Raw genomic sequence first — 23,710 nt, forward strand, 5'->3', positions numbered from 1 at the left:
AAGATCATCAACTTATAATGAAAAAAGGGTTTATTTTGGCTCATAGGTTTGGAGATCCCAGTCCTTGGTCATTTAGCTCCATTGTTTTGAGTTTATGGCAAGGCAACATATCATGATAGCAAGAATGTGGCTGACCAAAGCTGTTCACCTCAGGACCAGGAAATGAAAAAAAGAAAGAGAAGGGTTTGGGGTCCCTGTTTACTTATGAGGGCTCGTACCCTAGTGATCTAAAGACTTCACCACTTCCTAATAACTCCAAGCTGGAGAGCAAACCTCTAACACACAGGCTTTTAGGCAACACTTAAGACCCAAACTGTAGCATCTCCTAATAGAAAACCTACAACTTTGACCTCAAATAATCCTATTGATCAATTTAGTTTAGCCACTTCCCTATTCCACCCCTATTTTCATCAGCTGTTTCACTGCTGTGACTTAAAGACCCGACCAGAACAACTGTAGAGGAGGAAGAGTTTATTTAATGGGCTCCTAGTTTCAGAGTGTGGCTTGTGATTCCAGGTCACAAATTAAGATTAAAAATCCACAGAAGGCCAGCTCCATTCCTCAGGGCCTACCACTCAGTTACCATTCAGTTAATCAGGGGATTAAATCGCTGATTGGGTTAAGACTCTTACGACCCAATCATTTCTCTTTCGAATCTCCTTGCATTGTCTCACATGTAAGTTTTTCAGGGACATCTCACATCCAAACCACCATGATTCTTCCATCCTCCCACGGTGTGAAGCGACCAAGCTTTCTTCTGCCCTGGCTCCCTTTCTCTCCACACCACCTCAGATTTACTGACAACAAGTCCGGCCTGTTTGATGACTTGAAGAATACACAGTCTTGAGGAGTGGTAGCCCCGGCCTGCCCAGGAATGCTTCAGTTTCTGTTCCTTGTTCTCTTGCATTATTTTCATGGATGCAGAAATACAGTACAAGATTACATGATGGCCTCATCAGACAAAGTTTCACCCCACAGGGAAATGACCATACTCAGGGTGATGAATATGATCATGGAGAAAAGTGATTCATGCAGAGGCTTCCAGACTCTTTGGATGTGCGACATCCTTAATAATCCCTTTGCAAGTCCCTAGGCCAAAGGAAAAAATCAAACCATGTCTTACTGTTAAGTAGGTCAGGTCAAATAATTTAAGAAGTACTTATGACTGAACAACTTAGCAGGTGTTTCAAACACTAATGCACATGCATTGGAAGAAATAATCTTTATTTCCTCCATCCTTAAATAATCATAATCACTTTCCAGTGGTACATGGTGGTAGACCCACTGAGCACTACATAGCTTCTTCATCTTAGGGTGACAGCAGCTACCACCTCCCTCATTTCCTAGTTCACATTGATTTGCACAACATATTTGCTGTCATTGCAACCATAAAAACTCAGTTTCACAAAAATATATCATGAGAAGGAATGTAGTATGATCTAATGTTGAAACTGTGAAGAGATACTTCCAGCTAGTATTTTGCTCTATTACCTGAGAGATATTGGTGTATTTCCCTCAAATATTTAAAACATCCTCTGCAACACCTCCCGGGTACCTATACATACATACAGACCCTGTGTCAGATGAGATACAATTTTCACATGTTCATTTTTTATCCCCAACAACTGAGGCTTTGCAGATAACCCTGTGCTAGATGGAGTAGGAGGTAACACTTATTTCACACTTGTTGGTTAATGTAATGGTTTCACATTAATATATCATAACTATCTTATGAGGTGGGCAGTTCTCATTTCCTTCATTTCATTAGTGAAAAGACAGGAACTCACAGGATCCCTCTCCTGCTTGCATGGTTAGCATGGGCAGAGGAAAAGTTCATGCTTATTTAAATCTGACTCCCATTACTCTGCATAACACATTTGATTTCTGATTCTATTGAGTTAAAAAATGGAATGAGAAATCACCTTTGTGTTGCAAATGAGAATTGTGGGCTGTCCTATCTCCCTCATCTCAGCAGTTGCACAAACTTGGAGGCAAAATATGCGGCTTTTTCCCCCCTCTGCATGGAAATTGCTTGGGTTGACAAGAAACTCAGTGATAAGCAATAATAAAGTTTCTGGGTACTTCATCTTAGGCTGCATTAAAGTCAGTTCATTATTCTGCTCTCAGCTCCTAGAGGGTCATACTTATAAGGTGTTTTTAGATTCTGAAGCATGCTGTTAACTAAAAGTTGAAGAACTGAGAAAGTAATTAGCAGAAGCTAAGCTTTGGGGGAAGAACGTGATAGATGTCTTTATATTTCAACCTTTCAGGTATATGAAAGAGGAGTTATACTTGGTCTGGTCTAGGTCACGGGGCAGAATTAACACATATGAGTTTGCTCAATAACAACAAAAAAGCAACAATAATTTTTAGTGATTGCATCGACTCCAGGAAGCAGTGGATTTCTATCATTGCAAACTCCTACGAAAATGAAAAAGGAGATATTGGATGGACTATGTGGTATGTTTTCTAAAGCCCCTTCAACTCTAAACTTCTGCTTTTCTACCTCTCTTATTTTTATATCTTAGTAACTGAGAGTATAGCAAAAGCTTCATGCTGCATTCAAATGCATTTCTTCCCAGACCGGTAAAATTAAATATAAGGTAACTTTTTAGGTTTTCTGTTGGGAATGGATATCTTTGTGGATAGAGGCCAACTGAGCAGTTGTAGTTGTACTAGGCAAGTCTTTGAGTGCCCATTCTAGTTTACATTACAGTCCACGTGTGAGTGCAGCAGTAGACCTCTGGGAACCTGGAAGTCATTTACTTTATATTTACCATGTGTATGCTTGTGTGTGTGTGTGTGTGTGTGTGTGTGTGTGTGTGTGTGTGTGAGAGAGAGAGAGAGAGAGAGAGAGAGAGAGAGAGAGAGAGAGAGAGAGAGGGAGGGCGAGCGCACACACATATGTGCATATGCCAGTGATTCAGGTGTTTATTTGTAAGTTTCCCAAAATAATATCAGTTTTTCAATCCCAAATTTCAAATAAATCAGTCCTGAGATACTAGTGATTTTTTTTAATACTGTTGGTTTGTGTGGTCTTATACTCTGATTAAATGCTTCATGATAATTACCATTGCTTGTGTGCTTTAGAACCATAGATTTCTAGTAGGTCTTCTTCCCAGATGACCTGAGGAATTATGAAAACTAGGCCACCTTCTTCCATCACTGATATGACAACCTCTCTTAGGCAGGGCCTACTTTTCTTTTCCCCTTTTGGGCTGTGCTTCTGCAAAGTACAGGTATGGTAGACCTTTACTCCTGAGATTGCTGCTCCTCAATACTGCCCTAGCTGTCCATCAAGCACTTGTCCATCTGTAGGCAGAGATGAGCCAGTCTCTTTTCTTTCTTCCTACTCTGGCCTTCTTTCTGCTCTTTCTTTTGCCCTGCCAATTATCTTTGCCTTCTGTAAAAGCAGATTTTACAGAAAATTCCCTTGCCAGCCCTAGGTCATATGTGCTGTGCAGCAGAGAACACATGGGGTCTGGGCTCATGTTCTGATTTATTGGGAAGATGTTTCTGAAGACCCCTGTGACTAGTTTAACTGACTTCATTGTTCAGCAGGGCACAGGTTCCCTGAAGAGTTTGCTCTCGTGTGGTTCCAACTGAGCAGAGCCATTGCAGATAGGCTGGGTTTTAAGTTAGCTTCGGGTGGTGTATTTCATCTGTGAAGTTGGCAAACACTTGAAAGCCACAAGCTACTGTTTTGTGCAAGCTTCTTTGAACACAAGCATAAAATGTATGTATTGGATTTGGAGATTGGCCAATAACTGCCCTTTTAATGCTGCTAAATGTAGATGACAGCTGTTTGCTCTGGAAAGACGCATGTTGTCATAATTTCTCTTTCTTCTCTCACAGAGTATCTCCTCTGCAGAAGTCTGAAATAGTGGAAGTGGTGAAGAAGCGGGTGAACGCCATCACCCTGGCCATCGGGGATGGCGCCAATGATGTCGGGATGATCCAGACAGCCCACGTGGGTGTGGGGATCAGTGGCAATGAGGGCATGCAGGCCACCAACAACTCGGATTACGCTATTGCACAGGTTAGCCACATGGGTGACCAGTTGTCCTGTTATTCAGATTTCTCCATCCCTTTGATCCTGTGCAGTTTGGAGGCACCATTTCCTTTGTCAGAGTAGGGCTGGCCATCCAGGTGACCTGTCATTTCTTGCCATCCAGGTGACATGTCATGCCTGACAGATGGGCCCCTGATCTGTGAGTGATCGCCTTTCATGCTCCAAGTGTTTCTCCTGCGTGGGTTTCCTTGTATAAGTCCCCCTGCTGGAGAATAACTGTGCCCATAACATCCATTTTCAGTGGCACCTCTTCTTTCAGAAGGTGCTGGCATGCACTACTCAGTATCTAAGGTCAGGGAAAAGCAATGATTTACAGCCTCTCCCCTCTCTGCAGTCATGACAGGGTTGCTGCCCAGTACCACTTCTGTGAGATAAATTGCTGAGAGCTTGAGTCTGGGTTGGGCCATCATGACCCATGCTCACCTGCATGTGACCACCTGCAGCCAGGCCAAGTTCATTCCATTCCTCTCTGGATTGAGAATTGCATGCAGAATTTCTTAGGTGTTTTGTGGTTACTGTATAGGTGGCTCAAGGATGAAAGAAATGTCTGTTCCTAATGACATCGAAAGGTGAAGGAAAAGAGCCAACCTCCTGACCCCTAGGGCACATGTCCAGATCATCTGGCCTACTAAATCATCCCGAAAATGTCATCATCCCAGGAACACAGAGCATTTCCTCCTGCCTCCAGATCTCAATATGTGGTGACTATAGGCTCCTACACTGGTTAGCAAGAGCTCTCTCCTGTTTCTGTGGTTAGACTTTTGAAGTCTGTGTTAACCTTAATCACATGAACCCAAGGAAGAGTGGCTTCGAGCTGAAATCAGGGGGTTGCCTCTAAAACATGAACAAACTTCCTGCCGCTCCAGGACTTGTGGGCTGGTCCTCTGCAGCTTTGGGGCTCCCCTTCCCCAAAGGAGGGCTGCCTTCGATCGCTGCTCAGATTCCCTCCAAGTTCCAGGTTCTGCAAATGCAGGGAGGAATTACAAAATCCACGTGGCTCTGAAAAGAGCATGAAATCAACCTTGTTCCTTTGTTGATATCAAATAAATTCTCAGGATGATTCCTTGAGTGGTGAGGAAGAGAAATTCTGGTTTTACAGGTGGGAAAACTGAGGTTCCTTTGCATCAGGTGACCTGTTTCAGGTCTGAGGGCCTATCCAAGGTCAGAGAAGTGCCGACCCCGTGTGAAGTCGGGAGTCGCCCTGCACACCTGCCCGTTTACTTTCTCAGTCCACTGCTCAGAGGCCTGGGGGACTCAAGCTTCCTGTATGCTGTCAGCAACTGTGGATGTTATATACCCCAGCATTATTAAATACTTGAGTTATAAGATCATATGGCTGGAAGAGATCATCAGAGGTTTCCTAGGAGTTCCAGGAAAATATTTTTCTGTCTTTTTCTTTAAAATGTCCAGGGAAGGGAGATTCCATGACCTGCTATATTGAAGCTGCATACTAATAGGATGTGGAATCTGGAGCAATTGCTTTCATCAGATTAAAAGTGTCAAAGAAGGGTGGAGCAGGGAGCAGGGTTTTATAACTCCACTTGGGGGTTTTCTTGCCCTTCCCGGGTAATGGGTGCCTCTGCCAAAGGTACTGATGGAGGCCACATGAGTCTCTGGGCCTTTGTGTCTCCTGTCCGTGGTCCTGTTCATGATTAGGCAGGGATGCTGTTATTTCAGGGCCAATTTCATGCTTAACTTTGCCTCATCTCCACCCCACATGATGTTCTTTGTACCTTAATTACTACACCAGAAATACGATGAGTGGGTGAATTCCTTTGTCCCCACTGAATGGATAAACATCGCTGATTGACGTTCACATTGCTTTATCTGTTCATTTAAATTTGAGGTTTTTTGTGAACACTTTTTTGATCGTGTTTATGAGGAAGTACCCTGTAAGGTGATGTAGAGAAGAAAAAATATATTTAGCTTAACGACTTACCCTTGGGAAAGCTGTGAAGCAGACCGAGCTCTGGTTCCATTTCTTTTCCATCTGCCTCATGCACAGGGGCAGCTCCAGACAGACAACTAACTGTCCTCTGTCTGCCTGGCTCTGGGTAGCCTAGACTGTGGGTATAAAACTTCACCTGGAGTCCTCAGCTTCCCATTCTCCTCTGGAGAGAATCATTCCTGCCCCCTACCTTCTTAATGTCTTTTGAATGACTTCATGAAGACAGCATTTTGATTTAGGATGTAATTTTTTTTCTTTTTTTTTCCCCCCTGAAAACAAATCATTGTAACGCTCAGGTTGAGGCCTTGGAGATGACTCAAGCAGATGTTCTCTGTGCCCATTGAAATTTAACACCGGGAGGTCCAGGTCAAATGCAAACTTCCTTTTTATTTGTTTAGCTAGTTATTTTATGATTCCCCATTCCCCTTTGGAATCCTTAATGAGCCTTTATGAGGAGTTTTATTTTTCCATATGCACCTACTTCTGCCATTTTGAAGTCGTCCTTTAGATTTTGATGAGTGGCCAGGAAGAACTCATTGAAATGTGACTTTGCCTACAATCCAGTGTCCTTCTTGAGTGCTAAAGGGAATTATTATGTAGTTTCCTCTTGAAGACGTGTTTTTTAAAATATTTTATTTTAAGTAAGAGTCTTTCTTTTCTACAGATAGTTAAATGTAATTTCAAAAGTTATCTGAAATTGATAGGAAGTTTATAATAATAATAATAGAATTTCTAATGTTTTAGGGTATTGTCAGCATAGCCCAATTGTTTCTCCTAGTCGGGTTGTAGGGTTAAAGTCTTTGCATTGCCCGGGTCAGGAACAGGGGCCTCGGACACTATGACATAGAATGAATGAATTCAGATTTTCATTTAAGGCAACTGAATTAGTCTGTTCCCGTAACAAAATACTTAATAAAGAAAAGAGGTTCATCCCTTTCTTAGTTTGGAGGTCCAGGAGCATGGTGCCAACATCTGCTGGCTCTGGTGTGGCCCTCTAGCTACATCACAGCATGGCGGCTGACATAATAATGGGAACTCACATGAGAACCAGAGATCACCATAATGAGGCAGGAAGGCAGAGATGGAGCCAGGCCTGCTTTTCTATAGCAATTCCTCTTATAGGAATTAACTGGGGAATCCCTTCTGAATGCAAGGCCCCTAGTGTCCTAATCACCTCCCTCTTGACTTTTCCTCATAAGGTTTCCTCTACCTCTCAGAGTGCCACACTGGTGTCATGACCCTGTGAGGGACAGACCACATCCAAAGTATAATAGCAACCAGGATGGGGCACAACTGAATGTAAGGACACTCTTACCTTAAACAAGTTCTCCCCTAATAGTTTGTTCTTGCCAGAGCATGATGTAATCTACAAAGAAACAAATGAAAACAAACAAAACAAAAATAAAACAAACAATAACAAAAAAACACCCTCATTACCCTCTCTCCAGTTCAAGGTTCACACTTTTTAGGTCATACTCCTGGACCCAGAAGGCAAAGCCAGGCTAATGGGAGATTGACAGACCCTTGCCTCAAAGAGGATGCATGGATTTCATTGGGATATCGTTGCTTCCCATCTCAACCTGCAGGAGCTTTTACATCACTCTCAGCTAGAATCACTCCACTGCTGTGACTGTACAGCACTCTGATAAAGGGTGCTCTGGGCAAGTTAGAGTAAAAAGATGAACAAAATGGGTATAGAAGTAGGGGCATTGTGTATGTATATAAATTTCTGTGTATCTGTGTGTTGGCGTTAATGTGTCTCTGACCTTGTATCTATATGTGTGTTTGTGTACCTTTGTGTACTGGTATGTATAGCTCTGTTGTGTATGTGTGTGTGTTTCTATGTATAATTGTAACTTGTAGGCTGACAGTGGGAACAATTTGTGTGTTCAAGGGTGTGTATCTTTTTTAAGCAAGACATTATTGCATAAGTGTCCCTGTCCCTTTACTCACCATAAAATCTATGACAGGATTATGTAGAGGAATCTGATTCATTGTACTTTTCTTCCAGTTCCAGTGGTCACCTTCTGTTAATAATTAAGACCCTTAAAAAGTATTAGATTGAATAGAGTTCTGTTGCTGGTCATGGTGGCACACACCTGTAATCCCAGCTATTTGGGAGGCTGAAGCAGGAGGACCGCAACTTCAAGACCAGCCTCAACAACTTGGCAAGACCCTGTTTCAAAATAGAAAATTAAAAGGGCTGGAAATGTAGCTCAGTGGAAGAGTACCCCTGAGTTCAATCTCTAGTACCAAGACAAGTAAATAACTAAACGGATTCTGTGAAAATCACAATAGGAAGTCCAGAAGTACATTTGGGGAAGGTACTAACGAGATAGATTTGAGATTGTTCTCATGGAAAGCTCCACCTTGAGGGAATGGTCTTCTCAGGTTTTCTGCAAAATCTAGCTTCCTGAACCTATTTTATCTGTTTTCTGCTTATAAGCACATTTTGTGACATTTATTCCTCTGTTACAGGCTCTTCTGAACTTTGATGTTTTCCTTTTTCAGTTTTCTTACTTGGAGAAGCTCCTGCTTGTACATGGAGCCTGGAGCTACATCCGGGTGACCAAGTGCATATTATACTGCTTCTACAAGAATGTAGTCCTCTACATCATTGAGGTAAGGAAAGGGGATTTTTTTTCCCCTTGAAGAGGAAACTGTTGAAAGTCATTTCAAAACAGGGTTTTGTTAAATTTGTGAAGTCAAAGGAAAGATGCTGTTGGGACTTATTAAAACTCATGTAGCAAATAGCCTCCCTGTAAGCTAGCCAGACCATCCAGGTCAAGGTTCTCGTGTTGAAGAAACAAAGCCAGGGGTCTTGAGCCTTCCTTCCCTGCCCAGCCATGTCTTCCTCCCCCACCCTACTCCCCCTCCTGATTCCTGTGTGTCTCCTTCCCTGCCTGTGCTTCAGTGTCTGTGGCTGGAGTAGGATGTTGCTGTCACTCACACCGTCCTCTTCTGGACTGGTCTGAGCTGCAGTGGGCAGTGTTCCAGCACCAGAAGTTCTCACTTCTCTTGGTGGGCAATGAGTCATTCCTAGGTTTTGGTTTTCCTGCTGTATTTCTCTCCTGGATTGGTGTGGTTCCAGAGCCCCCATTCACTGCTCCTGGGATATTTGGATGCTAGTGCTTATGTGAGGAGGGTATGGGAGTAAGGGGAACAGAGGGGAGGAAACCAACAAGATAATTTCAAATATCACATGAGTTCATAGTCTGCTGTGCAGCAATTTTCTAGGGTACCTATTTGGTTACAAGTAAAATGAATGTGCTTGCTAGAGGACCAGGCCCAAGAAAAAGTGGAAAATGCACTTTCTGTTTGCTGTTGGTGGTACTGGTCACCTCATTCTTTCTCTTTAAGAATGGCTCTGCTAAAATGATGTGGATTTTGAAACCATCGTGGCTAATAGAAAAGAGGGCATGCACAGTTGCTCTATAAAAGGAATAGGAAAGCAGTGTTAATTGTTCATGGTTTTTAATATCTTATTATATCATGATCTGATTTTTTTCAACTCTTAGCTAAAATAATAACCACAGCAGAGAGACACTTTTTCTGATGCAGTCTCTTAAAACAATAAGTTCAGGTAATTTTAAAAATGACTTTCTGGTATTATGGGGACTGCTTCCTCAACAGCTTGCTTGTTTAATCTTTCCCAATGAATCATTCAAGTGAAACATATAGGCAAACGAAACTACTGAAGAGTAACTTTCCTGAGTTGTACATGTTGTTCACTACACAGGACCACCCAGCCAAAGGTGTAAATTGGGCAGAAATGTAGCCTGTGCTTCTCTATCCCTCATGCCTGAAGCCCACCTAGAAACAATCATGCATTTAAAAATACACACAAAGGGCAACCTCTTTGCTCACGTGTATCCCCACAGTGAAGTTACATCTGCAGAAAGAATAGCTCACACAACAACATCTCCTTGAAGTTGGGGGCAGCCCTGAGGCATAAAGAATGTTATGGGCAATCAAAAGAGATCTGGTTAAAGTCCTGAAACTCGACCCATTCTTCATTTGAATCTTTTGTGTGAGATGTTTTGTCTGCTTATATTAATCAGATAAGGATTATTTCTCCAGGAAGAAAATATAATATAAGCAGGACCTTGAGAGACTTGGGAAATGCAGTTCCCATTTTATTTAATATATGAGATTAAAAATCAATAATTTCATCCACAATTCATCTGCTCGTCCTGTGCTGTAACATTCAACTCCATCTGCTCCGGGTGAGAACATGAAACGTTAGTGTAATGGATTTTGTAGTCTTTATCTTCTTCCTGCTTTCATTTTTACAATTCTCTTTTGGTACTTAAAGACATTTGTTGCCCTCCTCCCGCCACGTTTTTTGCATTCATGATAGGAGTCACTCTTAAACGTCACTTGGGTCATAGATAATAGTGTAAGGGAATACTGGAATCCTTTTCTACATACTGTCCTGGGTTTCCCAGCATTTTATGCTCCTGTAACTGTTGGCTCCACAAGGTTTCTTGATAATCTGGTTTTCTTCACCACCAGCAGATTACAGATAGTCTAGACTTGTTATGGAGACATTCTGCATGCAGCTCCCAATCTTTTGGCTTTCCAGAGCACCCCTGGAGGGCCCTTCTTAGTCATTTACACCTACTATCTTGCTTTTTTTCTTTTCTTTTCTTTTTCTTTTTTTTTAACTTTAAGTGGGCTGAGACTGAGAAGAATTCAATTTTAGTCTGTTTTAAAAGCTCCATTTGGAAGGAGGCCCTGAAAGTGCCATGTGAGTGCTGCGAATTAATTTTTCGATCGTAGCCAAGCAGCCATTGTCAAACAGACTTCTGTGAATGGCCTTTGCAGATGTTTTCATACAGTTTAAAAATATATAAAGTCTCCACCAATGCTTGTCTGATTTGCTAGTTAGTATATCTAGGAGATATTAATTTGGCAACCAAGAAAACAAAACCCTTGTCTGAGCCCATATGTCTTAGAGCCTAGACCCAGGACGTTTTTACTGTGGCCAAATTATTTCCCTGGCCTCAGCATGCAATTCAAATATAATTTTGAAAATAGGAAGGCATTACTTGCATGCTATTTCAGTGTGTTTCAAATTGCAAGATCAAAGATTGCTGTGAATTGCTTTGCTCATTTGCAAAAAAAAATACTAAAAGTAAATATATAGTTAATGACTTAAGTGAGAATAAATTAAATATGTTCTTTAGCTCTCTTAAAGGGTTTTCTTGTGATTCAAGGAGAGACCCTTGGCAATAGCCAATATGTTCTCATCTCAAATATCCTCTGATATACGTAACTTCCAGTCATTTAAAACTACAGTCTAAAAGCAATTTGACAAATTAAAACACATACACGCACAAGCACACTGTTCTCAACTGTTATTATGAGGACTGTTATATGATTTGAATTACCAATAAAGACTAGAAGGAAGAGCTGTAAGCTTGTGATGTAATGCAATCTTCTCACTTGGTATACTAACCTATAAAAGTGGTTTTTCTATACGAGAAACACATGGATGTATTCTCATTGCTGTGTGGAATACAACCCAAAAGTTCCTTCTCCTTTCTCTCCTCCTCCTGCCTCATATGTCCTGATCTTCTTATCTGCAGTTACTGAGAAAATATTCGTAAATACAAAATGTACATACAAAAACACATAGGTGTTTTTAGATAAATGTCATTATGCTGTACAATATATTCCATAATTCCTGTTTCACTTGAGTGTATTTTGGAGACCATTCCTTGGTACTAAAAGTGGACCCAGTGCATGACATTTTATTGTTTTATTTCCTGCAATCTCTTTGGCCACTTTCTGCACTGATAAACATTTATGCCATCTCCAGTTTTCGCTCAGAAGAAGCCTGTAGATAACAGCTTTTCCTCTTCTCAAGCCAGATATCTTCTACCAAACTGATGCTGATCTAATTAGACCATTTTTTTTTAACCACAGTGCCTTGAAGGTAACACGTGTTCAGTTTATGTATTTGTATCTGTACAACAGATTCTTTGTTGCTGACAGATTTTATTTAGTACTTCCTGAATGTGTCACATAAAATTTATTCGGGTCAAAATAACCAATGGATGGGTGCCCTAGCGGTAGGGCACTCGCCTAGCAAGGCCCTGGGTTCAATGCTCAGCACCATATAAAAATAAATAAATAATATAAAGGTATTGTGTCCAATTATAACTTAAAATTAAATATAAAAAAATCAATGCAAGGACTGCAAATTGGTGCAGGCAATATGGAAAGTAGTTTGGAGAATTTATTTAGTACTTCCTGAATGTGTCACATAAAATTTATTTGGGTCAAAATAACCAATGGATGGGTGCCCTAGTGGTAGGGCACTCGCCTAGCAAGGCCCTGGGTTCAATGCTCAGCACCATATAAAAATAAATAAATAATATAAAGGTATTGTGTCCAATTATAACTTAAAATTAAATATAAAAAAAATCAATGCAAGGACTGCAAATTGGTGCAGGCAATATGGAAAGTAGTTTGGAGAATCCTTGGAAAACTGGGAATGGAACCACCATTTGACCCAGCTATCCCTCTCCTCGGTCTATACCCTAAGGACTTAAAAACAGCATACTACAGGGACACAGCCACATCAATGTTTATAGCAGCACAATTCACAATAGCTAACTGTGGAACCAACCTAGATGCCCTTCAGTAGATGAATGAATTAAAAAATGTGACATATATACACAATGGAATATTATTCAGCAATAAAAGAGAATAAAATCATGGCATTTGCAGATAAATGGATGCAGTTGGAGAAGACAATGCTAAGTGAAGTTAGTCAATCCAAAAAAAAATGGTGAATGTTTTCTCTGATATAAGGTGACTGACTCATAGTGGGATAGGGAAAGAGGTAGCATGGGAGGAATAGATGAACTCTAGATAGGGTAGAGGGGTAGGAGGGGAAGGGAGGTGGCAGGGGGTTAGCAATGATGATGGAATGTGATGGGCATCATTATCCAAAGTACATGTATGAAGACATGAATTGGTGTGAATATACTTTATATGCAAACAGAGGTATGAGAATTTGTGTTCTATATGTGTAATAAGAATTGTGATGCATTCTACTGTCAAGTATTTAAAAAAATAAAAGCAATTTAAAAATTTTTGATAGCAATATTACCAAAAAAAAAAAATCAGTCCTTCAAGTGATTTCAAAAGTAGGAGCAAAATGATGGGATCTGTGGTTTTATGATGGCCCTGGTTAACAGGTAATACTAAAAACACACACCGCCTTTGCTTTCATCCCCTCTGCTGCTGCCTTAAGTTAGTACTTTTTACCTGGAGAATTGCAAAAACTTCTGTTTGCCCCCAAGCATCTCTAGTGTAACCAAGATAAGATTTAACTCTGACCAGTTAAAGTGGCTGGTACAGTGCCTGAAACAGAGGCACTCAAAAATGTCCACAGTAAATGAGTGAGTAAATGCACTACTCTCTTCAAACCCACCAGAGGTCCCCACGACTTCTGATGAAGTCCCAGTCTCCCTTTCCTCATCTGCCCCTGTCTAGTGTGGGTCCCAGTTGTTAGCAGCTTCATGCACTCACGGTGCTCTCCTTCCTTCGTGTTTAATCAGTGTCATTGAAGTCTAGTCAACCTACAGCAAGCTACAGTCTTTTAGGTGTACTGTTCTCTGAATTAAAATTGGATTTTCATGATTAGAAACAAACTGGCAATTTTCTGTCTCCTGCTCATAGATAATCACAAAAGTGTCACAAAGAGGCCTGGAGACAGATGGGGTGATGGTTTCACAGTGATGTGAAGGTACCGAACTGTTGTACAGTGTGAATCATTAGAACTAGACACTTAAAGTGGTTAAGATGGTGGATGTATATCGTAGCACAATATAAGATGCTAAAAGGAAGGAGGAAGGGAGGGAAGGAAGGTAGGAAAGGAGGAAGAAAGGGAGGGAGGGAGGAAAAAATGTCACAAGTACTTTGCTGCCTTGATCACCTTGAGGAAGATCAAATGTAAGAGCTGATGCTGTGGGAAGTTGACTGAAGGTTTGAAAAACAAATGATACATTTAGTTTTGAATTAAACCAATTAAATGCTAAGTTTCGGGGTGGTCACTGGATGGATCTTGTTCTTCAGAAGGTAGAACCCCACTGGAGGCCAGAAGCCTCAGAGATTCTGAGCCTTGGAGGGAGGGCAGAGGGGGTTGCTGAAGTAGCTGGAGGGGAAGCCTTCCCTTCATTTCTGTACTGGGAGGTGGGAATGGGAGTAAAATTAGCAAAGACAAGTTAAAGCTGAATAGGATGGGTGAGTGGCCAAGGAACCTGATCTGAGTAACTCAATAGGAGACTTCTTGCCATGAGAAGCTGGAATTTTCCTTCTTATTTTAGAATAGGCAAGTTATATAGTAAAAGTGCCTTCAGAAAGTTTGTCAATATTAGGATAGATGGTGAGAAGAGAACTTAAATATAATTTTGTAATTTAAAGACAAGGGCATAAGTTAGGATCATTGTGTAACTATCTCTTATAATTTGCAAGTAGAAGACAAGTATTAATTTTTAAAAATTCTTTGATTTTGACAATGGGAGGAGTCCTGCCTTAAATGCAAAATTGGGGTATGAAGAGGTTAAGGAAGGATTCCTAAAACTTTTTGAAGTCCTGATGTGATCCTTCTGTGGTATCTCCCAAACAGGAGATTGACAGTGAATTCTTTAAAGCTCCTACACTACTCAGCATAGTAGGAGTTAATTATTCAGAGTTTCTGAGTTGAATACAGCTTGAAAACACTAGTGTCATCAGCATTTTAAGCATTTTCTAGGTTTGTATTTTTCCATAGACTTTTTTAACTCCTGGGAAATTTTGGGGGGGACAGATAAAAAATTTTAGGAAAAGTAAAATTTAAATAGAAAACACATATGAACATTACTTGAATAATAATACTGTCTTGAATAATATATATTACAAAAATTATGATAGGGATCTCTCATAAACTTTGGTGTAACATAAAGAAGATACACCAAATTATCTTTGAAACAGAGATAAGACTTTGAAATTATCATGGTGATTAGTGACCATAATGGTGATTATCGCATTGATTACTTGGTGGTTCCTAATACAGAGATAACCATAACTCTGGGTACTCATGCAAAAACATGGGAATTATATACTACTTGGAGTATCTGCTTATTTTTGGCAACCTGTATATGAAATTTTAGTGTTTTCTTAGGGCCATTAAACTGGTATGGGATAAAAGCCAGGAAATGGGATGCATTATTTAGCATGGAGGTCTGGAAATACTATTACTGAGTGAGAAATTGTAAGTCAAAGACCTTAACAATTTGAGGACCCAATGAAACCTAACCAACAGAATTTAGTTGATAGCTAGTGAAAAGCTATCAATATCTGACAAGCCTAAAACAAGATTTAAAACCTCTTTATAATACTTGTAGAGAATGAGAAAAAGCTTACCAACATTTTGATTTCTGTGTCTTCAGATTTCAAAAACTGGATTATAGATTATTTATGTATAAATTATTATTCTAATCTAAAAAAATTCTCAGTAGATATTGTATTTTTAATTTTTATTTTTTAATATACATATTCCTTTTAGCTGTTTTGTAGCTTTAAAAAGTCTCTGACTTTAAAGTTGATTTTACTTTAAATGTTAGAATTTATAGAGAATAGATATTTTAAAACCATAGTCAAAAATTCATCTAGTGATTTTTCCCCCTATCTTGGATATAATGCATGACTTAAATATACCTTGAAAAAACATGTGTTTTATTATTCACTTGATCTTAGCCAAAAGGCCAAAAAGTGATATTTCATTCTTGATACTCAAGAAATCTCATTGTGGTAGAATACGAAATTTCCCATTGCTGATCTTTCTTCTTATTGCCTGTGCATCTACCTTGGCAGAGGTGGCTTTGTGTTTTATGAAAGGATCTGAGGGTCTAGATTGGCAGGTGCAAGCTTAATGTTAACATGTTAATAGGTGAAAGGCAAATTTAAAAGCACAGTCAACATATGGGCCTTTCTGTGAATGCTGTGGCTTCATCAATGTGCAAATCATCTATCTTCCATTAAAGGCTTTAATGGGTATTGACCACCTAGTCCACTGCAGATGGATTGCTAAGACCAGGGGTACCAAGACAGGTCCTCTATAATGGGGGAAGTGAGAGAGGTGAGTGTAGTATAAGTGCCCCTCCTATGGTTGTATGTACAGGGAACTGTGTGAGCCCAGGCTTGATGCCAACCCCATCCCAAGAGCACACAGCTTACACAGCCCATGTACTGATAATTGCTGAGCAGTAATTACAATTTTAAAATGTCACTGGGGAAACTAGTTAGAGAGACTTCCCCTTGGGCAATTGGAAAATTAACTTGAAATAGAAACATTCTGAATTCTACTTTTCTGGCCTCATTCTCAAGTCATACACTCTTGGGGATGAGTTGAACAAGATCCTTGCTCTTGGAATAGAGTGGAGAATGCAGATTAACACAAGTCCCACAGTTATATAGCATGGTAGCTGCTGACTTGCAGAAGACAGCTTGCAATGAGAACTCTTAGAACTGGTGCATTACAGTGGTGGTGGGTTGGGGCCTCTGGGTCCCAGGATGAAAAGAGTTAAGACTTGAAGGATGAGTAGGAACTGATCAGGTGAAAAGGGCAGGAGGAGAGGGTCAGGTCAGTGTGCCAAAGAGAGGCCAGCACCTGTCTTTCCCATTCCACGCTTTCTGTTTATTCCAGTTCTGTGATAAATGTCACAAGCTAGCAGAGCCCTTAGTAAATAACAGGGAAGGGGGTTTTATATTTCTTTTGGAAGATGGCTGCAGAACTAGTTAGACATGAGCTTAGGAATGTTCTCTCAAAGGCCAATTGCTGCTAGTGAATAATGTTGGAAGTTTATTAGGAACAAGTAGAGAGGGGGTGGGGGACAGGGTGGAGATAGATATAAAGCCAGAGAAATACTAGCAGTCTGGAGGGATTCCCCTGCAAAAATCACAATCACTTTGAACTTTATAAAAATAGATTCTCACTGCCTTTTACATGTGACAGTGTATACTTTTTTTAAATGGTGTTTTTGCAGCTGCCTAGCTTAAAAAAAAAAATCATTAGAAAAACCCAGAATTTTTTTTAAAACATGAATTTAGGCATTGAGTTTTTGTTGTTGTTGTTTTAAAAATTATCTTTGAAATGCTGTAAAATGTCTTAATGTCTTTGAAATTTAAAAAATGTAAGCTTGGAAGTAAAGCCCATGGAAAAGACCTATGATCCTACATGTACTTAAGAGAGGTTGGCTCTGGGCTGGATGTGCTTTATCTCTGGGGTGCCTCTCTGCCTCCCTACCCAATTACTGCAATGGAAACAGTAAAACTCCAGCTCACTTCATCTCATGCATTAATGTTCATGTATTCCAACTCACTCCCCTTCCTGTTTCATTGAAAGGCAAGGCCTTAGTACTGATTTCCTATAAGAGTTAGTGTTATTTTTATTTTCCAAATTGGCTATGACTTCCCTAAGGGCAGGGACCATTTTACTACTTTGCCCCCTGCAGGACTAGGTACACAGTGCTCTATAAACATAAAAGTCCACTGACCGCATTTCAGTAAGAAGCAGACACATGATTTTTTTAAATTTATTTTTTTTGTTTGTTTTTGATTTTGTCTGTTTTTGCTGCTCTTTTGTTTTTAATCTACAAGAGAAGATTACTTATAAGAGAATATTATTTGTCTTTCCTTTTAGGAAATCTTCCCTTTTTTTTCTCCTTCTTTCTTCCAGAGATATGGATTCATTTAGGAAAGTAGGTATACATTCAGGGGAGAATGTAGGTCATCCCAAGAGACAGACATTCTTTGGAGTAAATTAAGAAATACACATGCAAGGGAAAATATGAGCCATTTCAAGAGGGAGAGAGCTAGGAAATGCCTTTCTGGTCTTAAATATTTCCTGGTATGATGTTCATGTAGAGAACTGTACCATCCAAGTACTAGTAGATAAATATATCTACCTTTTTTTCACCTCATTTTTTAGGAGAAGGAATAAATTTGATTACATTCTTTAAACATGTTCCTACCCACATATTTTTATATTCAATGAAATTCTCAAATAGATACTCATTTTTATGAAGTTGACTTTACTGATTAAATTTTCTCCTTGTGGTTTTTCTTGACATTTTGGTTATTCATGTCATTCTCCTTTGTCTCTTCCTGTCCTTTTTTCTACTAGTAGATATCTAGTTGCCCAAAACCTTTGATATCAGATTACCTCTAATTATAAAGTTTATATGTAGTAGTGTCTGAGCACCAATTCACTGGCCATGCCTGTCTATACAATTTATTTTATTTATATATGACAGCAGAATTATTGCAATTCATATTACACATATACAGCACAATTGTTCATATCTCTGGTTATATACAAAGTATATTCACACCAATCCATGTCTTCATACATCTACTCTGGATAATGAGGACCATCACATTCACCATCATTTCTAACTCCATGCCCCTCCCTTCCCCTCACACCCCTCTGCCTTATCTAGAGTTCATCTATTCCTCCCATGCTCACCCTCCCTACCCCACTATGAATCAGCCTCCTTATATCAGAGAAAACATTCAGCATTTTATTTTTGGGGATTGGCTAACTTCACTTATCATTATCTTCTCCAGCTCCATCCACATACCTGCAAATGCCATGATTTTATTTTATTTTATTTTATTGCTGAGCAATGTTCCATTGTGTATAAATGCCACATTTTTTTTATCATCTCATCCACTGAAGGGCATCTAGCTTGGTTCTACAGTTTAGCTAATGTGAATTGTACTGCTATAAACATTGATGTGGCTGTGTCCCTGTAGTATGCTGTTTTTAAGTCCTTAGGGTATAGACCGAGGAGAGGGACAGCTGGGTCAAATGGTGGTTCCATTCCCAATTTTCCAAGGAATCTTCATACTGCTTTCCATATTGGCTGCACCAATTTGCAGTCCCACCAGCAATGTATGAGTGTGCCCTTTTCCCCACATTCTGGCCAATACTTATTGTTGTCTTCATAATAGCTGCCATTCTGACTGGAGTGAGATGAAATCTTAGAGTAGTTTTGATATGCATTTCTTTAGTTGCTAGAGATGATGCATTTTTTTCATATATTTGTTGATTGATTGTATAGCATCTTCTGAGAGGTGTCTGTTCTGCTCATTGGCCCATTTATTTATAGTTTTTTATTGTGGGTTTTTTTTTTTTTGGTGTTTAGCTTTTTGAGTTCTTTATATATCCTAGAGATTAGTGCTCTATCTGATGTGCATGTTGTTAAAATTTGCTCCTGTAATGTAGAATCAGCTGGGTTTGAGTCCTGTGTTTTCTTGTAGAGGAGTAAGATGCCTTCTCTTTTGCTCTTTTGCTCTAAACTGGTCATCCTGACTCAGGAACAACATTTAGTTTTGAGCCCATAGTTTGAAACATCCGTATGTATGCAAGTAGAATATAATGATTCATGTTAATGCAGTTCATCTCCTTTTTTTTTTTGGACTTTGTTGCCTTTGACCACTAGTTCAGCGTTTATTTATGCATATCATATCAGGAGGCTCATCTTTCTCAAGTAAGCGTCTGTACTTTTAAGTGGTAAATAATCTCCACAGCATTCTGATGGATTTGCTTGAGCCTCTGGATTTGTTTCCCAGAAATGATCTGGGCATTTAGAATGTCCTCCACTTCTCAAGTCCAAGGTCCTAGCAGTTCAGTGGACTATTTAAAGAAGGATCAAGAATAGGAGTGATGTATATACTTTCTTAACTGTTTTTTTTTCTTTCAAACCAAGGAGAGGCAAAGTAGACTTATCCTATTAAATGCTGCTTGTACCTCCAGAACATGCCAGTAAAATATTGATTAAAATATGGGCTTCTTTAATCCAGGGATTATAGGACAAAGTTTATTTCTGTTCCTTTAATTAAGCTGCATGCTATTCTGGTAATAATTTTGTCAGTCCCTTGCCAATTTGAAAGTTGCTTTTTCATAACTTAAGCTATTAACTAGAAGTCTTGATACCTCCTTATTAGCCTCACCTGAGAAATTTCCTTTATTCTTTTGAAGGTATTTATAGTATGGTGTACCACTTTCTTTCTTTATAAGGTACAATTTATAGGCAGTACAATTAACCCTTTTTAGTGCACAATTCTCTGAATCTTTCCAACTGTAAACAGCAGTCTTGTCACCGTTGCATTCAGACTCAGAAGAGTGATATCATTTCATAAGTACCCCATAGCAGTGACTAGTTTGTTTTTTGACCCTATAGTCCTGCTTTCTCAGAATGTCATAGGAAAGGAATCATATAGTATAAGGCCTTCTGATTCTGAATTCTTTCACTCATGATAGTGCATTTGATATTTTCTCCATGCTGTTGTGTCAGTAGTTTATCTTTCTTTTAATTGCTGAGTGGTATTTCATTACACAGATGTACCGCAGTTCTTTTATCTATTCACCTGTTGAAGGACATTTGGGCAGTTTCCCACTTTTGGGTAATTATGAAGAATACCTGAATACACACTTGTTTTTTTTAAATTTTAGTATAAACACAAGTTTTTATTTCACTTGGTGAACACCTAGTAATGGGTATGTGTCTGTTTTATTTCCCTGTTGAGCAGTATTCCATGAACTCATTTGCTGTCTGTCTTCTTTGATGATGTCTGTTCAAATATTTATAGTATTGTTTCTTTTTCTTTCTTGAGACGGAGATCTCACTGGCTGGCCTTAAACCCTAGCAGGGACTACAGGTGTGTGTTACCACATCCAGTTTATACTATTGCGTATTTTTTGACAATGTATTCATTCATTAGCAAGTCCAGAATTTCCCCTAAGGTCAGTCAGTATTCCACACAATGTGTGATTTCCCCCCATTTAACCTTCCCAGAAGATTTGCTTTTGAAACCAAATTCTCCTTTGTAGTCAAACTCTTATTCCCACCCCCAGACTTTGGCAACCATCAGTTAAATATTAAATTAAATGAATATCTGTTTTCATTTCAGTGGTGAAAAACATAGTTTTGGATTTTGGAAAGTGTTCTTGTGGTCATAGTGGAGCTTTCTGAAACAACTAGGTCATCTTGGAAAACAGAATATAGGGGCATCTGTTTCTTCCCTCCCCATCTGTGTCCCCATCTCTATCACTTGGGTTGCATGAAGGAAAAGTCTAGCATGAACTTTACCCTAAAGGATTCTGGTTCCATGTCATAGTTGGCCACACCTTTATGCTTCTTGGGCATGAATTCCCATGGTTGGAGGGGTTCTGGAAGCAAGCCCCCAGAGGGTTGTGAATCAGGGACCAAGAAGTTACTGGACTCCAGTAGCTTAAGGAGGAAATTTAGTAAAATTGGACCAAAATAGCCAAGATGATTATGGTGTAGAGGATGCCCAACACTGGCCAGCCCTGGAGAAGAAATGCCTGGAGCCCATATTCTTGGCTTCCTCCCTTGGCAACCTCACTGGTGACTGCTGTGCATTGACAACAGCCTGGTCACAGGGCAATGCTATGCAGCCATACCACCTGGGGGACTGAGCTCCTTAAACCCCCAACACTCCTGTAACTTTGCCCTATTCCATCAAGAGCAGGTAAATGAAACATGAAAAGTGACGTACTTGTCTCTTTAAAGCTCTAACCCCTAAACAATCCAGTCTTCCTGGAAGTTGCTGGAAGAAGCCCATGTGAAAGGGAATCCTCCATTCCCAGAACATGAGTCATGCTGGTTTCTTTCTAAGCGAAACCATCCTGTATTGAAAGAAACCCTGTCTCCAAGATGCACTAGGTCAAGGCATCTGCCTGCCCGAGACCAGTCAGAGCAGTGGTTTCAGAGAACTGACTGGCTGAAAACACAACTTCCTTTCTCCCAGAGGAGCTCTGGGTTGTCATTATGCAGTAAAGAGGATATCAGTGCTTTCAGGTAAGAAAGTGTTGCTTTGATGGATCATCTTCTTTAACCAGGAACAACTGCTATGTTCCTTGGCTTGGAATGGGATTCTTCCCTGAAGAATCCATAAGTTGAACATGTCATGAGTGGAAAATACATTTAGTCTCCCTAGCCTATCAGACATCGCAGCTTAGCAGCACAGCACATTAGAGTGTCGGTTGTTTCCCCTCGTGATCAGGGGGGCTGACCAGGAGCTGGGGTCACTCTCGCTGCCCAGCCTCATGAGAAGCAGACAGCATAATGCTCACATGGGGAAAGATCAGCATTCAAAGTGAGTTCCTACTGAATGCCTATTGTACAAAATGTACCCTCATAAATTTGAAAAATTCTCAGTTGAATCACTGTAAGTCAGGAGCAGTCTGTATAGATACAAGGTGTCCAGTTCTATCAGCCACACCTCCCTTCAGGGTGCTCTTAAATCTAACCTGCATTGGCACACATCACTCTAAGAATAAGCAATGATGAGATATATCCTGGTCACTAGTATTTGTTAATATGAAAAAGAAAAATAAACTTTCCTGGACCTTTATTGCTGATCTCAAGTCTGAGTATATTTTGACTTTGTAAAGCTGACTTCTTTTGATGGGTGAGGAATGGCAAGAGAAACATACCAAAAAAAGTGAACCTAGCTATGGTCTATTTGCATAAATGAAGCAAAACTCATTTTCTGTGTGTTATGGTTTAGATGTGAAGTGTCCCCCAAAAGTTTATGAATGAGACAGTGCAAGAAGGCTTAGAGGTGAAATTATTGGATCATGAGAGCTTTAACCCAATCAGTGAATTAATCCCCTGATAGGGATTAACCGAGTGGTCACTGAAGGTGGGTAGGGAGTGGCTGCAGGAGGTGGGTCATTTTGGGTGTGCCTTGGGTACATATTCTTGAGTACTCTCTGCTTCTTGGAGGCCATGTCTGAAGCGCCTTTGCTCCACCACGCCCTTCCACCACGATGTTCGACCTCACTTCAAACCCCGAGGGATGGAGCCCACTAAGACCTCTGAAACTAGAAGCCCCAAAATGAAATTTTTTTTTCCTATAAAATTGTTCTTGTCAGATTTTTTGGTCACAGCAGCAGAAGATCTGACTAAAACATTTTGTGTTAATTGATATACCAGGACCAAATTGCTTAAACTAATAGCTTTTTAGAGCATTATCCAGGATTCTCTCCCTATCCATGACTAAAGCTAATAAGATCAATTTTAAGAACCAGAAAAGGAGATAAAATAAATCAGCCATCACCCTTGAGCTATAAAAACGAATCAAAAACTCATGTAACCATTGCACTTATATCAGACATTGATTGTTATCCAAATGTATTTACTATACAATTCAAGTATAAAAACCTTATGGCCTCCCAGATAATGAAAATAACAAAATATTTGCTGTTTATTTCCCCCTGGCAACAATTTTCGTCAGCCATGTGCAACTGACATAGCAATTTAGCCAGAGAGAAGGCTTTCCACAGCTACTGATTGCTTTGACTGTGTCCCATCTGGCCTTTGCGTGCACCTCTGTGTCAGCTGCCCTGTTCTTCAAGGTCCAGGTCAAGTGCTTTGACCTCCCTGAAGCCCACACTGACACTCTTTCCTTGATCTCTTTTTCTTTGGACTCTCAAGACCAGCAGAGTAAAATGTAGTACTTCTCTGAAACATTTCCAAAGTATTTCTTAATCCTTTTAACTAGATCATAAATTCTCCCAAGGCCAGAACTGCATCTTTTAAACAAAAGGTTGATTTTTCATTGATTTTGCTTCCAAGGAATCAGGAAAGTAGCAATTAGTA

General features: G+C 39.9%; 1 protein-coding gene across 2 annotated transcripts in view; it reads left to right on the forward strand.

Annotated features, from left to right (window-relative positions):
- Positions 1 to 23,710, forward strand: part of LOC113199601 (phospholipid-transporting ATPase IB) — a 630,500-nt gene that overhangs the window by 392,085 nt on the left and 214,705 nt on the right. For both annotated transcript variants that reach the window (XM_077793137.1, XM_077793139.1), the window contains exons 26-27: positions 3,856 to 4,039; positions 8,532 to 8,642. In XM_077793137.1, coding sequence (XP_077649263.1) covers positions 3,856 to 4,039; positions 8,532 to 8,642 — 295 coding nt within the window. The remainder of the gene's footprint in view (positions 1 to 3,855; positions 4,040 to 8,531; positions 8,643 to 23,710) is intronic.

Source organism: Urocitellus parryii, chromosome 2 (genome assembly GCF_045843805.1).
Source record: "Urocitellus parryii isolate mUroPar1 chromosome 2, mUroPar1.hap1, whole genome shotgun sequence".
NCBI classification, from domain to species: Eukaryota; Metazoa; Chordata; class Mammalia; order Rodentia; family Sciuridae; genus Urocitellus; species Urocitellus parryii.